Source organism: Xiphophorus hellerii, chromosome 22 (genome assembly GCF_003331165.1).
Source record: "Xiphophorus hellerii strain 12219 chromosome 22, Xiphophorus_hellerii-4.1, whole genome shotgun sequence".
NCBI classification, from domain to species: domain Eukaryota; kingdom Metazoa; phylum Chordata; class Actinopteri; order Cyprinodontiformes; family Poeciliidae; genus Xiphophorus; species Xiphophorus hellerii.
In genome coordinates, this window is record NC_045693.1 from 4038470 (window position 1) to 4054057 (window position 15588).

A 15588-nucleotide genomic window follows, 5' to 3' on the forward strand; every position below is an offset into this window, starting at 1 on the left:
AGCATTTTAACGTTGCTGCTTGTTGACGTTTAGATAATTTAACCCACTGAAAAAAATAAAAACAGATGATATTGTGACATCAAAACTCAGAGTCATAAGTATTTATAAATTAGGGGGGGAAAGTATTTGCAATAAAAGGGATGAAACGATTAATCTGCTTAGTCGCGATGAATTATTGAAATAAGCGTCAACTAATTTAGTAATCGATTAATCGTTAACTAGAGCACACACATAAGAAAAAGGCTATTTAGTGGAAAAAACCAATCAGAGCAGAAATTTTACCAAAATTGTACATAAATACATAAATTTTGTATTTAAGATAAAAAAAGATTTAAAAAAAAAAAATGTTTTAGCCAAAATGCCTTAAGTGGCAATTTAAGATTCACTTGTTTCAGATTTACTAAAGGATTGTGTTAAAGGGCATGTTGTTGCATTTTAAGCAGTGAAATGTTTATTTTCTTATAATTTCTTTATTTGCATCTGATTAACTGTCAAAATAATCAACAGAATAATTGATTACTAAAATAATCATCAGTTTCAGCCCTAAATTAAAATAAAATAAAATCAATGTTCAGCGCTGAATTATCCAAAATACTTTCAAAACTGAAAGAAATATCCATTAAATTAAGACAGGAAAATATAAACATTTGAAGGAATTTGACAAATAAGCAACATTTTTTTGATAATCAGCGAAATATATCCTTTTATTAAAATCAAACATATTCTCATCAGATTAAGCTGCAGAGGCAGGTAATGAATGATTAATCTCCCAGATTAATGCATGTCGCTGGTAGCGGGTCATGCACACACGCTGATGCTGTCTGGTCATTTCGGGATTGACCGGTTCGCTGTGCATTTGGGCATATAATCCCATCCACCAGTCGGTTCAATTATTACATATTGACAGAGTTTGCCAGCTGCTGCTCGTCCTGTCAGGCCTTTACGTGGCTCCGTATTCTCTGCCGTGATTGGCTGGTTTAGGCACTGATGGCTGAGTGATGCCATATGTCACAGCTGAGTGATCGGCCTGCTCTGATAGAAACATCTCTCCGTATGGAGCAGCTGAGATTAAGGAGCGAAGCGTACGCTACAGCGGAAGAGAAAGTGTTACCCAGGATTCATGGATTAAAGCTGTTTGGATTAAACCACAGATTCATTTTCTAATAAAACAGCAGAAACAAATTTATTTACTTTTTTGAACTTCAACTCTCACTGAAGAAGTTTAGGTTTTAAAATCAAAATATAACTGCTACCATAATAAAACTACAGTAGTTATGATTGGAAATATAAAGCAGGAAGATACAGGATGTCATTTTATTGATTAAAGCAGAAACATTTGAACACTGATTTAAAGCTCACAAGAGAAACGCCCAGTTAGCAAGTAGCAGCTGGTCAGATGGGGCTGTGACTCTAATTAGGTCATGTAAGGTGAATGTGATTTTATGCCTGTTTGAACTCCAATCTGCTCCAATTGGACTGATTAGCGATGCTTAATTGGCTTCTGAGTTTTACCATTTTTCGTTGGAATCAGTTCGAGCCAATAGAGATACATGATCGGAGGAAAACAGGCTTCTATTAGTGATGGATTTACATAAACATCTAAATAAACAAGTCAATAAATAAATACGTAAAGCTTCAGGAAGGTAGCCAGTAAGTTCAAGAAAGTAACTTTAAGGTTCCGGTAACATAAGTTTCTGAAAGTGACTGAAAGGTTTTAGTAAGCTTAAGGTTTCAGGAAGATCAACCTAAATGTTCCAGAAAGTAGCCTCAAAGTTTAAAAAAGTAACCACAAAGTTCAATAAATACAAAAAAGTACCAGAAAGAAACTTTAACATTCTAGGAACATAACCAGTAACTTCTAAAATGTAACCTTAAAGTTTATCAAACATAAACTGTAAGTTCGGGAAAGTGACTTTAAGGTTCCAGTAACATAAACTAAGTTTCTGAAAGTAACCTCCATGTTCAATAAATATAACGTACAAATACCAGAAAGTAATGTCAAAGTTTCAGGAACATAACCAGTAAGTTTCAGAAAGTAATCTCAAGGATCCAGGAATACAAGCAGCAAGTTCTAGAAAGTAACAGATTAACATCCAACATGTTAATCTGTAACTAATATGGAGTCACTGATTTAAAATTACATCCATTTTAGGGAATTTATTACCGACAAAAAAAAATCAAACCTGGAAAATTAGAATTTGCAAACTGGATTTATTTCTACTATTTTGCAGAATAATTTAAGACAAAATCCGCAGCAGAATAAACATCCCACTGCTTTGCATAAATATAACTTTATTCTGAGATGGACAAAAGTATTTTACAGCAACTTTACATCAGGTGACCTTCTGTTCGACATCCAGACTCGATTTTATTAATTAAAGTCGGTTACCGCTATCATAGAGCGGAAAATGGAAATAAAACGTTTTTATTTCTAATGCCAACTTACTTCTCCAAACTTCCAACTTTTACTGTGGATTTATTTCAATAGATACATTTCTGTCAATACGAAGCTCAATTAATGCAAAGAAAGAAAGATTTATAATAAAAGAAAACATTTTCAGTAGATCAACAACAAGCCATCAGCTAGACATGAATCAGCAGAGCTGGAGTTTATCCGTAAGCTGCAGATATGCGTGTAAATTAAAAATACGGAGCTTTAATGTGAACCAAGAAATCAGAAATTATTTTGTTGAATGAAGAAAAAATCTGCAGGAAATATTTCAATACAGCAGAGAAAAGGAAAAATTATAGACACTTTTCAGACACTTTGGTGTTTTTACACTTTTTTTTTCTTTTTACAGTTTATTAAAGCCAAATATCAGAAATTAGCTTAGGACATGAAATTCATGCCAAACCTGCTATAAAAACAACTGAGGAGCAATTAAATTTCTTCAGATTTCATTAGAAATAACAAAACAGAAAAATCACTTGTGGTGATCTTTAATTGCTTTTAATACAAAGAGAATATAGATGCAATCTGAATCTGAAAAAACATTCTGGATGACTTTTGGACCTTTTGGCTTTCCATAAATTGTAGTAGCTTCTGCTTTCTGTGAGAGATGATGCTAGGAAAACAAAAATATTTTCAGAGACTTACGTCTCACTGAGCCCATTTTAAACCCTTTGCATCCTGCTAAGCAACCAATGAAGACAAATAAATATTAAACAATAAACTTCACTTAATCCAAGTTATTCACATTAATTTGTAGGAGAAAAATACTTATTTTATTTCTAAATTTTTGATTTTATTTTTATAAATAAAAGTGATGCATTTATAATTAATTTTCCAGTGAACATAAACATTATGTGTTAAAACACAATTTTAAATAAATTTGCAAAAATCTCAAACTTTTTCCTAATCATCATAATAATGTTTTTGTGTGCAGAATTTTGAAGAAAAAGATTAATTTAATAAAATTTGGAATTAAAAGGTGGAAAACCCAAAGCACTGGGATACTGGGCACTGGGAATACCTTTTGTAAGTATTGGGGGGGAAAAAATCTTCAGTCTGTTATCTCTGCTTTTTGGGGTTCAGCCAATCAGCAACAAGGAAAATATGTTATTGGCAACCAATAGCGTTTCATACACCGCTGTATTAGGCCCACTGTAGATATAAAAAAAGGACAAGTAAATTTCCGGCAAAAAATTCTGAACTTTTGAGATTAATCTCAGAAATCTTTTAGGAAAAAACATGAAAATGTTTTAGTTTGAATAGTCAGAAATATGCAAGAAAAAACGCAGAAATGTTTATTCTCATAAATTTTCTAGAAAAGAGTAAATGCATTTCTGAGTTTGAAAAGTTGAAAATTTACTAGAAAAAATCCAGAAATTTTGAGATTACTCAGAATGTTTGTTATTTTTATATGTGGAAATTTTATTTCCCGTTTGACTTTTGGAAATTTTCAGTCTGAAAAGCCGAAAAATTTTAACTTTCATAATTGAGAAATTTCTATTTTTCTTCTAGAAAATTTCTGAGATTAATCTCAAAATGTTGAGGCTTTTTTTCTCGTACATTTTTGAGTTTTGGAGGTCAGAAATTTTAACGTTTTTTTCTAAAAAAATTTTGAGGTCAATCTCAAAATTTCAGATTTTGTAAGCCAAAATTAACTTCTCTCTTTGGTTTTGTTTAGAATGCACCTAGATATTTATCATTTTGCACTTTTAATTCATGCTTTCTGAAAAAGGGGCATATTTTCAGGGAATAATCTGTTGTTACTTCCCACAAAAAAAAAATCTGTGACTAGTTGAGTTCTTGCTGTATTTTAATGTCTAATTTGAGAGAAACAAAGCTCGATTTGAAAGGATCTGAAAAGTGTCTTTTTGCTCATATTCTCAGCTACAGGTGAACGTTAGTGAGCAACCAGCACAAGCAGCTCAGGTAAATAGGGCACAAGAAGCACTTAAGGAACAGAACCAACAATTAAGAGTGGAGACCAGCAGCGTTAAGCATTCATTGCATCTTCAAAGATAATTATAAGGTAAAAATTACGTGAATCAATCAAACCTAAAAGAGAAAAACGTCTCAAGTGGCTCATGAGACTTTGCTAAGACTGCGTATGTTTTTTTTTCTGCATGTAAAATTTTGTTCATATGTCTTTGAGTAAATAGGAATGGTGAAAAACTCTACAGCTGCGTTTCCATTTACCTTGAAATTGTGCAAATTGGAATTATGGAAAAGTCGCTCAATGGAAACACCAATTTTGGAAATAAAATTTTGTTTTTTTAATTTTTTTTAATGTTTTGCGCTGAATCAAAATTAGTGCCGTTTGCAAAACTGCAATGGGAAAACTTTTTTGGTAAACCACAAGTCAATTTAGCCTTCATTCTTTTGGCTAAATATTATGTTCATAAATGTAAATTTCATAATGAAGCACCATATTTTCTTCTTCTTTAAGAAATGAAGAAAAATGTAATGCATGTCTTCATCTAATTGAATATGTTTGTTTAAATGTGATTTTTCTGTATACTTTGTTGTGTGCTTGACATTTGTTTAAATAAAATACAGATTAATGGGAAAAAAAAGACAACAGAAAAAACGAAGGCGATGCAAACTTGTTCACGCAATTTTAACTGTATGTCTTACTTAAAGGGGAAGTGTTATGTAAAATCGTCTTTTTTGAGCGTTACATCGTATTATGTTATTACTGCACCCAAAACAAACCTGGAGTGTTGCCGTGATTCTTTCATGCATGTTTGAGAAATCCTTTAATCTCCATGGCAACAATGCAGCTGCAAAACGCCTGGTTGGACGTAGCCCCGCCTTCGAGATGCAGCTCCTCCCCCACTAGGCTCCTTCAGACTAGCCAGCAGTAATTGGCAAACACCTGGTGGAACATTGCAGGAACTGAAGGGTTGCTAAACGTTGTTAAAGGATTAATAGGGGAGCCATGTTGGGATGACTTCCTGAAGGTGAATTTTCAGAAAGAGCAGGAGATTTTAAAGAGACAGAGGCCCTATTTCAATGCGTTAAATTACAAATTCAGAATTATATTTGATATATTCAGCATAACAACTGAAGATAAGATACTTGAAGATTACTTGATTGTGCTATAAAATGGCGTTATGTGAGAGGAAAACATAATACTGCCCCTTTAATGGAGACGCCTCAATCGCAAAATCATGTTGTTGTTTTTTACTTTAGCGGAACATCAACAAAGTTTTCTGCACATTTGTAATGGAAACGCAGCTTTTCAGTGCTGATTGCTGCTGTAATCTGAATGCAACACTTCAAAAATGTGCCACACAAAATCTGCTCTGTTAGTGTTTTTCCCCGTTAGCCTCATCGTGTTTGGACCTGGCGGTCACAGAACACGGCGGACGCATCCGTCACAGCTCGTCGCTCTCCAGGGTGGCCTCCGGAGGCGAGCTGGCGAACAGGACGGGGCTGGTGTCTGACGTGGAAAAGGCCGACTTAATGTCAAACCCCTGGCCTGTCAGAGCGGCGTAGCGGCTGCTCGCTCGCGGAGCTTTCCTCATTGGTGCTGGGATACTCTGATGCCACTGTGCTGAAGACGCAGCAGCAAGCTGGAGTTACTACACAGTTACAGAGCGGATATCTTCAGAAACCTGACAGCTGTGCAGAGTATTTACCATAGATATCAAGTCTGCAGGTGCAAGATACAACTCCAGCATCGTTTTTAGCTGACACAGTGTACCAGCCAGCATCATCTTTTGTTGTTGGATGAATAAGAAGGCAGACATATCCTGTGGAGTCCTGCGTCATGCTGAAATAATAAGAGAGTTTCGACTTATTTCCACCAGCAGACAATTTAATAGTTCAGCAAAATGTTTCACAAGAACATGGGACAGATGTTAACAGAGATTACATCTTTTCAAAAAAGTTAGCCACTGGAAAATTCAAGATGGATACATTCTAAATGTATCCTTGCACTAAATTTTCCAATATTTATCATAAATTAATATTTTTGGTGTCAAATCGTACATAATTGGACTCAAAGAAATCATATTTACTATTTATTTTTATTTTTCAAGATGGCCACCATGGTTGTCATGGAAAGTTAATTTCTGCACTAAAATTGCCAGTTAGTCCACAGAAATCTTTTATATTTTCCTGGTTTTAGGTTTCATATTTCAAAATGGCTGCCATAGATGTAAGGAGGATATATGTTTGCCTTACAGTAGCAGTCATTATTAGCTAGCTAACTAAATAACTAAGACCACTAACTACTAATTTGCTAAACAACAATGTTAGCTCTTCTAATACCTAACACTAAACACATTAAAAATTAGTGGAAGCTAATGCTAAACACACAAAACAGTTAGCAAAAGCTATTACTAAATTACTGCACACTTAAAAAATGATCGGAAGCTAATGCTAAACCGCTTAACACATAAAACAATTAGCAGAGGCTAACACTAAACACATTAAAAACGAGAGGGAAGTAAAGCTACACAGCTAAACACAAAACATAAATCAAAGCTAACAGAACCGCTAAATGTTAAAAAATTAACAGAGGCAAGCACTAAACACATAAAAAAATTAGCATAAGTTAACGCTAAACTACTAAACAAAAAAAACCCATTGGAAGCTAATGCTAAACATACAAAAAAAATAGGTAAAGTTAACGACTAAGATCACTGTATAAAATGTCTCAACTTCTAGTCACTTTGAGGACAAACGTAATGTTTAGATGGTAAAAATATCCCTTAGATTAATTCCTCCAGGGTAACAAAATGATAATATTCTGACCAGTCTACATCAATCTGCCACCAGTAAAAATTCACAACCATTCACTTTTTTATGTTACAAATTATTCAAATCTGATTTTAGTATAATTTTCTTAGAAATAAAAACAAAAGGTACTAACCTGATTCTGCTCTTCGTTTTTGAAATAGTTTCATTGTCTTTCTTCCAGAAGATGGCTGGAGGCGGCATTCCCGCCACGCGGCACTCCAGCCTCACCGGCGCCCCCTCAGGAATACCCATGTTCTGCAGCTTCTCCACGAACTGCGGCGGGTGCTTCATTTCTTTCTCTAAGCAGAGAGATCAAATTTATTTCACTTATTTTATGGCAAAACAAAAAAAAGTGCTGCAAAAAAAAAATGCTGCGTTTCTATTACAAATGTGAGCAAAACTGTCGATATTCCGCTAATATTGGAAAATAATAATAACTTTGCAATTGCGTTGTTTCTATTAAATATGAAATGCAATTAAAATCACATGTAAATAAGATAGTTCTCGCAAAAAGTCATTAAAAAACATCATCCTCCTACTTCCTGTCATCTTCTTTGTCGTTTCCGGCAGTAGTAACATCCGGTTGTTGATCATGTGACTCGTGCGATGCGAAAACATGTTTTCATTACAGATTTGCGAAATAAATTAATTTCAATACAAACAAGAAGTGCCAAAAATGTCTATAATTTTTTAACATTTTTAATTGGCATGCTTTTATTAAGTAAATTTATTTTCATAATATTCAATTATCTGGTGAACGGAAACTCAGCTAATGAATGTTAACTTAGTGGCACCTCACCAACGACTTTCAGCTCCAGGCTGAAGGAGCTCTGTCCTGCCTTGTTGCTCGCGATACACGTATGCGTTCCCGCGTCGTTCTGCGTCAGCGGGTCGATGACCAGGGAATGGACTCCGTTCTCCCGCACCAGCATCTTGTGGTTGAGGTCTGGATAGATGGGCCTCCCGTTGACCAGCCACATCAGCTCAGGGCTGGGGAGCCCACTGACCTGGAGATGACACACCAACAGTAAGGTGGAGCTAAAAGAAGAACAACGCTAATGTTCTCGGTGTTTTTAATGGCCCGTACTTTGCAGTCGAGTCTGCAGAGTCGGCCCTCGTGAGCCATCATGTCTCCGGGAGCCAGGAGGAAGTGAGGTCGGAAGAAACGCTCCTGGGTTTGTTCGCCTTCCACCTCCTGGATGCGAGTGCGAACCCTGGCATCATCATCAGCAAGGCATGTTACAGAACATTTCTGTCATTTTATCAGGTTAAAACAGCAGCAAAATTACAGAATGCAACATTTACTTTAAAGGTGACCTGATATGCTTCCTTGACCAGGTTAGGAAGCATGTTTTGTGTAGCTCATGTTTTGTCTATGAGCTACACAAAACATTTTCATCACATTTTATGCACAAAATCATTTCTAAATAATCTGATTTAAGTTGTTTTATGGCCTCTTGTCACTTTAAATCCAAAAAAACTGCTGCTGGCTACGACCCTAACTCAACATTAGGAATTAGTGTATCATGAGTGTAAAAACTCATGAAAATGGCTGCAACCAGATGCGCAATTATACAACCATGAAACTCTGAAAAGCAGAAGTAGAACCTCCTGCACAACTATCAAGAATACAGCAAGTGGTTTCTGGATGGTAAGTCAACAACAAAACACTTGTCTTCTCTAAAATGTGACATACTTGTTCAGACTGCAGACGCTTTGAAAACATTCGCATCTGAATTAGATCCACAAATGTAAGTTGGATGTTTTTAGGCAGTAAGAAGATCTGAGTTGATCTGTTTAGACTATGGGTCGCATCTGCCTGCTTTTTAAACTTATGGAACTGGTTTGATCGGAGGATTCTAATGTGAAACGTTTGAAGGGGCAGTGTTATATAAAATAAACTTTTTCTTATTCATACATGTTTGAGAAATCCTTTAATCTCCATGACAACCACTCAGCTTTTCAAAACGTCCGGATGGACATAGCTCCGCCCTCAAGGCAGAGCTCCTCCCCCTCTCAGCTCCTTCAGACTAGCCAGCAGCAATTAGCAAACACCTGGTGGACCTGCTGAGCTCATTATAGGAGCTACTTCTGAGTTATCGCTGGTAAAAACGTTAAAAAGTTAATAGAGGAGAAATGTGGTGATGACTTCCTGAAGGCGGAGTTTCAGAAAGAGCAGGAGTTTTTAAAGAGACAGAGGCCCAATTTCAAGGCGTTAAATTACAATGTCAAATTTCTTTTAAATCGTATTTGAACTATATGGGATTTTTATAAACAGTGATGGTAACACAGTTGATTGTGACATAAAATGGTGTTAATACTGCCCTTAAAAGTGATTTGGACATCCACTAAATCAGACTGATGTTAGTCCAGGAACAGGAAGTAACTGCTTGTTCCTCACTCTCCGTTTGTCAGATCGCATCCATCTAAGGTCTGCTCACCTCTGAGACTGAATAGGCGTCAGCCGGCTTCGCGGTGGTCCAGATTGGACAATCAAATGTCCCGAGCAGCTGATTCGTCCCTGGAGATCACCAAACAGCAAATCCAAAATCAGCCAGAGCCTCCAGCAGGACGGTGTTGATAGAAAGGCCCAATACTCCCAATACTCGCTCAACACCCTGCAGCCCTCTACGAAGCGCACACTCAGTCGAAGTGAACACAAGGGTTCGAGTGTGCAGCTTACAAACATGCAGAAATTAGAGAGTTGTGACAGTACGCCTCATTCCAAAGTGGCAGAACTGGGCATTAAAACGACAACTACAACAAGCAATTGACTTTAAATGTACAGTATACATATTTTAGCTTTCCAAAGCCATTACAGCAGATATTTGGCTATAACTTGTTGAACATGGAGAAAAATTTGATAGTATTCACAAAGGTACAGTAGAGCAAAACAAAAATTATTTCAATACTTTACCTTTGGAAAATGATTTTTTTTTGCGACAGACAGCTTCCTTGCTGAACATTGCCATATTTTCAAGATGGAAACTTTTTATCGTATGATGATTTAGTCAAAAAATACTAATTAAAAGTCAATTTAACAGAGCCTTAAAGGCAATTCCTCCTGCTATCATTCAGCTACTTAAAGGTATGATTACGTATATATTCAGGTAAGAGTAGAACTACTTCAACATGTTTTTACTCAAGTAAAAGTAAAAAGTAGCCGTCCAAGAAATGACTCAAGTAAGAGTAAAAAAGTATTTGATAAAAAGTCTACTCAAGTACTGAGTAACTAATCAAATTATCAATCATTTAATGTTTAAAAATTACTTCATCAGATGAACCAAATATAAAGTTAAGAGGAAATTTTGGCATTTTAAAAATCAAATGACAATACTTCATTTAAGCGACCAAAAATAACAAAATCAAGCAAAATAACTTTTTCCAAATCAGTTTCTTTCAGTAAAAAACTGATGAAACTTTAACAAAAACTACAGGTGTGTCCGTGTCTGGTGAATTTTAGGTTAAAATATGTTTGTTTTTCATTCAGTGGGTAGAAAATCCAGAAATTTTACTCAGGTAAGTGCAGAGATAATTTATAATAAAAAATGTAAGTAAACTTAAAAAGTACAGTGTAGCAAAAACATTCTTACAAGTAAATTTTTACAAGAAAGTAACTCAAGTAACTGTAACTAGTTACCAGCCAACTCTGCTCTCTGGTTGCCTAGCAACAACTTGCTGGGTAACTAGCAGTTTCAAGTACCCCCCACACATTTGGTTGCCTAGCAACAATCTGTTGAGTAACTTACGCAGCAGCAGTTTAAGGTTTTGCCTCATTACTGCTTAAAAGTAAAAAAACATTATGAAGTGAAAACTGTGAGTAAAACCAGAAATGTCATTCACCGGTTTGGGAGTATTTCACATATTTAAAGCAAAAACATACTAATTATTGACATCAGCCGAGATGAAACGCCTTTACACAAGCTTTTCAGCCCAAGCATCAACGCGCATTTGAAGGTCACCAGGGCGGAAGTGCGAGTTTTGGGACCGGGCCAAGAGAGGAAGGATGAAACTGAACCTGCGGGTTGGCGGCCATGACGGTGTAGTTTCCGTCGTCGTCAGCGGCGGTGGACTCGATGTGCAGGCAGCAGGTCCCGTCACCTTCCCTCAGCTTCTGGTACTGGGTGTTCTTCTTCAGGATCTGCTTGCCGTCCTTGAACCAGTAGACCTGATCAGGACCAAAGATGTGAGCGACTGTGTGTGGGGAACGACGGCGGACGGTCAGAACCGGGCCGGGTTTCACCTTTGGAGACGGGACGCCCAGAACTTTACAGGTGAAGGTGACGGGAACGCCTTCCATCGCCTTGTAGTTCTTCAGCTTCTTGTCAAAAACCGGGGCGATGCATTTCCCCGTCGGGATGTCGTCGTGCTGAACCTCGTCGTCCGACTCCTCCACCGGCGTTCGCTCCAAGCGAAACTCGATTTCACTCATTAGCCGCTGCTCAAAGTTGGACACTTTGTACTCCTGCAGAAAGAAAAGCAACAACGTCCGAGTAATCAGGCAGTCGGGTTAGAGCGACGTTTCCATATTTTCATCAAATCTGCCTGAGAAACTGACGACTGCAGCCACATGCAAAACCATGTGCAGGAATCATCAGGCATACAAACTTATTCCTCATGTAAAGTCAGATGTACCTTTAATACAAATTTATAATTCATTAAATCCTGTTTGCTGTTACGTTTTAGAAATTGGTGCAGCGTTTACAAAAAATTTTGAACTTTCATGCAGAGATGTTTGACTGTCTGTCTAATACGACGGAGTATCAGGACCAGGCTAAGAATAAAAGATACATTACAAGAATAAAGTCATATGAGAATGCAGTCATGCCACAAAAAGGTCATTTTACAAGAATATATTCATAATAATGTGAGGAAAAAGTCGCAAAATTAGGACAAAAAAGTTGTAATAAAACAAGAAAGTCATAATATTACCAGCACGAAGTTCTAATAATAAGAGAATAAAGTCGCACACAGAAAAAGTGATATTACGAGATGTTCTAATATAAGAAACAAGTCATAGTTATAAGAGGCTAGTCGAGTTGTAATAATCTGGTAGACAGTGTCGTAACATACGACAATAAACTCATAATATTACCAGAATTAAATCATAATATTATCCGGATAAACTCACACTCTGAGAATAAAGTTCTAAGATAAAAAATTATCTTATGAGCGTAAAGTCGTAGCAATACAAGCAAAAGTCATAACATATGAGAATAAAGTCATATGACCAAAAGTCATATACCAAAAAAATAATAATAATACGACAAGAATGTAAAAATGTTACCAGGATAAAGTCGTAATAACTTCTAACAATGCAAGAATAAACTCATAATTTTAACAGAATAAATAAGATCAAAATTAAGTAGTAATTTCATGAGAAGTCCTTCACAAAAAAATTAAATGAGGAAAGTTAAGAATCTTGTGAAATTATACTTTGGTATCAGTCCTCTTAACACATCAGCATCAGATTATCATCAGTAGCAGGACTTTGAAATTATTATTAAACTTTTTCCAAGTACTCTTGCGACTTTCTTCTGGAAATATTACGTCTTTATTCGACTAATAAAAGCTGATTTTATTCTCATAATTAAAAAAAAAATAAAAAAATCTTAGTCTGGCTTTAATTTAGGTGGTAGAAAACCTGTTGCTCAATCAAACCAAACAGTTCAGGGTAAAACAGAGAAATAATTGCCCAGTTTCTTTTAATCCTTCGGACCCCAAAATAAAACCACAAATTAGTTGTATGGATCTCAAGCACTTCATGGGAGAATAATTACGCTAAACATTGTTGCCAAAGCTTCAAGTGGAAAGTTGAGATGTAGATTTAATAGGAAGCTGAAAATTTTATGAATTTTCACAATTAGTTTTGACTGAATTATTCGTGCATGTTATATATTAGTCAACAGAAGCTTAAATGCTGGATTAGAGATATTAATTAAAATGATTATTTGTAAAAGAACAGAATAATTTTGAAAGTTTCTGGTCTGAGACGGTAACTCATTCAGCCAGGAGCAAAGCAGAGCCGTGGAAGATCCTTGTACCTCATCATAGTTAATGACAGTAGCAGCATTGTTTGGTCCAAGGAGTCTGCTCGCTGTTTTCCCCTTAACACTCAGCTTCTACGAGAGGACAGGGATGGATGAACACCAAATACACACAAATGGTACAAACATCCTGCACAGGCCTGTCGCAATAACAAATCAATACATAGCTCCCACAGGTCTGAACCGGAAGTGATCAGCGCCATCTTGGTAGGTAAAAGCATAATGGACTCATGGCTCCCAGACAAAAAAAAGAAAAGAAAATACCAGTATGTGTGTGAGAGAAAGATACCCGTACTTTCCGGATTATAAGGCATACTTAAAATCCTTTAATTATATCAAAAAATGAAAGCGCGCCTCATAAGAGCGATTTTGTGCTCTGTCAAAATGTTTTAGTTACATTACCGCTACCATAGTCTGGAGCGTCGCGGAGTAATACGTACTGCGCGACGTATTACTTATTGACTGACTTATCTGACTGTTTTGTTTCGCTTTATGTATGAAAAAAGATCGAAAATAGAGCATTCATTAACAGTGCGTCGGAAAATACGGTACATGAACAAAATGGCTGCTGTTGGGTTCGACCATATGAGACGGAGAAGGAAAATATGTCAGACGATGTGGACAAGCTGCCTCCGATTTCCTATTACAATATGACTAACTAGCTAGTGAAGAGTACTACTCCATAGTGGAGTTTCGAGGCCTGAACAATCAACTTTTAAAAAGATTTGTAAAGAACTTACGAACTCTTCATGTGAATGACGAGGTTCTGGTGCCTGACAGAGTAAGTACGTAGTAACAAACACGTAGCATACATGTCCGTCTAAGCTAGCAGATACAAGCTATATAAGCTAACCTAATTCTGCTAGTTCGGCAATAAGTACAACAGTAAGTAACTTAGTACTACACAGAGGTGGGTAGAGTACTTGTTGTAATAGTTGTAATTTGTGTTGTTTATAAGTTAGACAGGAACGAGGCGGGAGCTAGCTCTAAGCTTGTATCCTTTTATTGTTGTCATAGCAACTCCATAGCAACCGCCTGCCAAGATGGCAAAGTTCACGGAAGCGTGACGTCACATGAGAGCTTTGTATTAGCTGCATGATAAATTAAAACAAGCTCAGTAGGTTCTCTTTGCATGATTTGTCATTTTCTCCCTTTCTACCAAAAGCTGGATGATAAAAGTCTTCCAGCTTTGGTCTCAGCTAGAATGAATATTTTAAATGTCTCCAAGTTCCAGTGTTAAATATTAATTAAAATTCTTAAAATTTTATTACTTGAAAATAGTCTCAAAACCAAAATATTATCGTTTACCGCAATAACTTCAGGGAGAGTTTATCATCCAGCAAAATGTGTTATTGTGACAGGCCTAATGATACAAGCTGAGAAAAAAAACAACCACACACAGAAGCTGCAGGTTTGAGCGAGCAAACTGTGTGTTGTTACTCTGTGAATGACATGGACGATGGTGGCTGCAGCACTTTGATATGGAGGAGGTGTGGGAATTAGTCTGAATCCATGTTTATCCAAACATGAGGGGAGAATGCATACATGCAACATCCTTTTACACCTTTTCACACACCTGGTGGAGACGTGTAAAACAATCCCATGTAGAGAAATACTTTGTTTTACATGAAAAGCTGTTTCAGCTTTAACTCTTTTTCTATATTATTTGATAAGTTTGGAGGAGAACATAAGTTGTAACATTTGTTTTCTGTTCTGTGGTTTTCTTTCACACCGAGTTAAACTTTAAAAATAACTGATCAGTTGGTTGCACAGAAAGATTTCAGATTTCAGACGGTACCTGCTGATGTGCAAACTGAGGAGCATCGCTTTTTAACCGAAGTGTCTTCTCCATGTCCTGGAGGAGAAGCTCTTTGCTCTCACTGATGTTTTCAGCTGACGGCAGGCGAGTCTTGGGAGTTTTCTTTTTGACCCTGCAGAGGATGAAGATGTAATGAAGGTTTGCGGTAAAAATAAAAAAATGTTCTCGTGTTCTATGAAAAAAAACATAAATCAAGATTCTATTTTTGAGCCATGTTGTTCAGCACTAGCTCGTAGCAGCACTTGTTCATAGCAGCGCTAGCTCATGGCAACGCTAGCTTGTAGCAACGCTAGCTTTTATCAGAAGGATCTAGGGCTGCAACTGATGGTTAGTTTAATAATCACTTAAAAGTTCAATTATTCTGACAATTAATTGGGTAACAAAAAAATTGCACATTCTACATTGTCATTTAACCACTTAAGCCCTTTCTATCCATTAAAAATAGATTTAAACGTTTTGGCTCAAACATATTTACAGACAAATGTGTTTTTATCTTAAATGCAAAATATATTTTTGTACAATTTTAG

General features: G+C 36.4%; 1 protein-coding gene across 5 annotated transcripts in view; it reads right to left on the bottom strand.

The window, feature by feature from the left end:
* Positions 1 to 5502: 5502 nt before the first annotated feature.
* mypn (myopalladin) overlaps positions 5503 to 15588 on the bottom strand; it is a 31736-nt gene continuing 21650 nt past the window's right edge. For 4 of the 5 annotated variants that reach the window (XM_032553883.1, XM_032553884.1, XM_032553882.1 and 1 more), the window contains 10 exons: positions 15041 to 15173; positions 13240 to 13317; positions 11439 to 11660; positions 11214 to 11363; positions 9637 to 9716; positions 8283 to 8409; positions 7995 to 8202; positions 7329 to 7494; positions 6091 to 6224; positions 5503 to 6005 (listed from right to left, as the gene is read on the bottom strand). In XM_032553883.1, the coding sequence (XP_032409774.1) occupies positions 5827 to 6005; positions 6091 to 6224; positions 7329 to 7494; positions 7995 to 8202; positions 8283 to 8409; positions 9637 to 9716; positions 11214 to 11363; positions 11439 to 11660; positions 13240 to 13317; positions 15041 to 15173 (1477 nt within the window). In that variant the 3' untranslated portion in view covers positions 5503 to 5826. The remainder of the gene's footprint in view (positions 6006 to 6090; positions 6225 to 7328; positions 7495 to 7994; positions 8203 to 8282; positions 8410 to 9636; positions 9717 to 11213; positions 11364 to 11438; positions 11661 to 13239; positions 13318 to 15040; positions 15174 to 15588) is intronic. The other variant, XM_032553885.1, reaches the window with a different exon arrangement.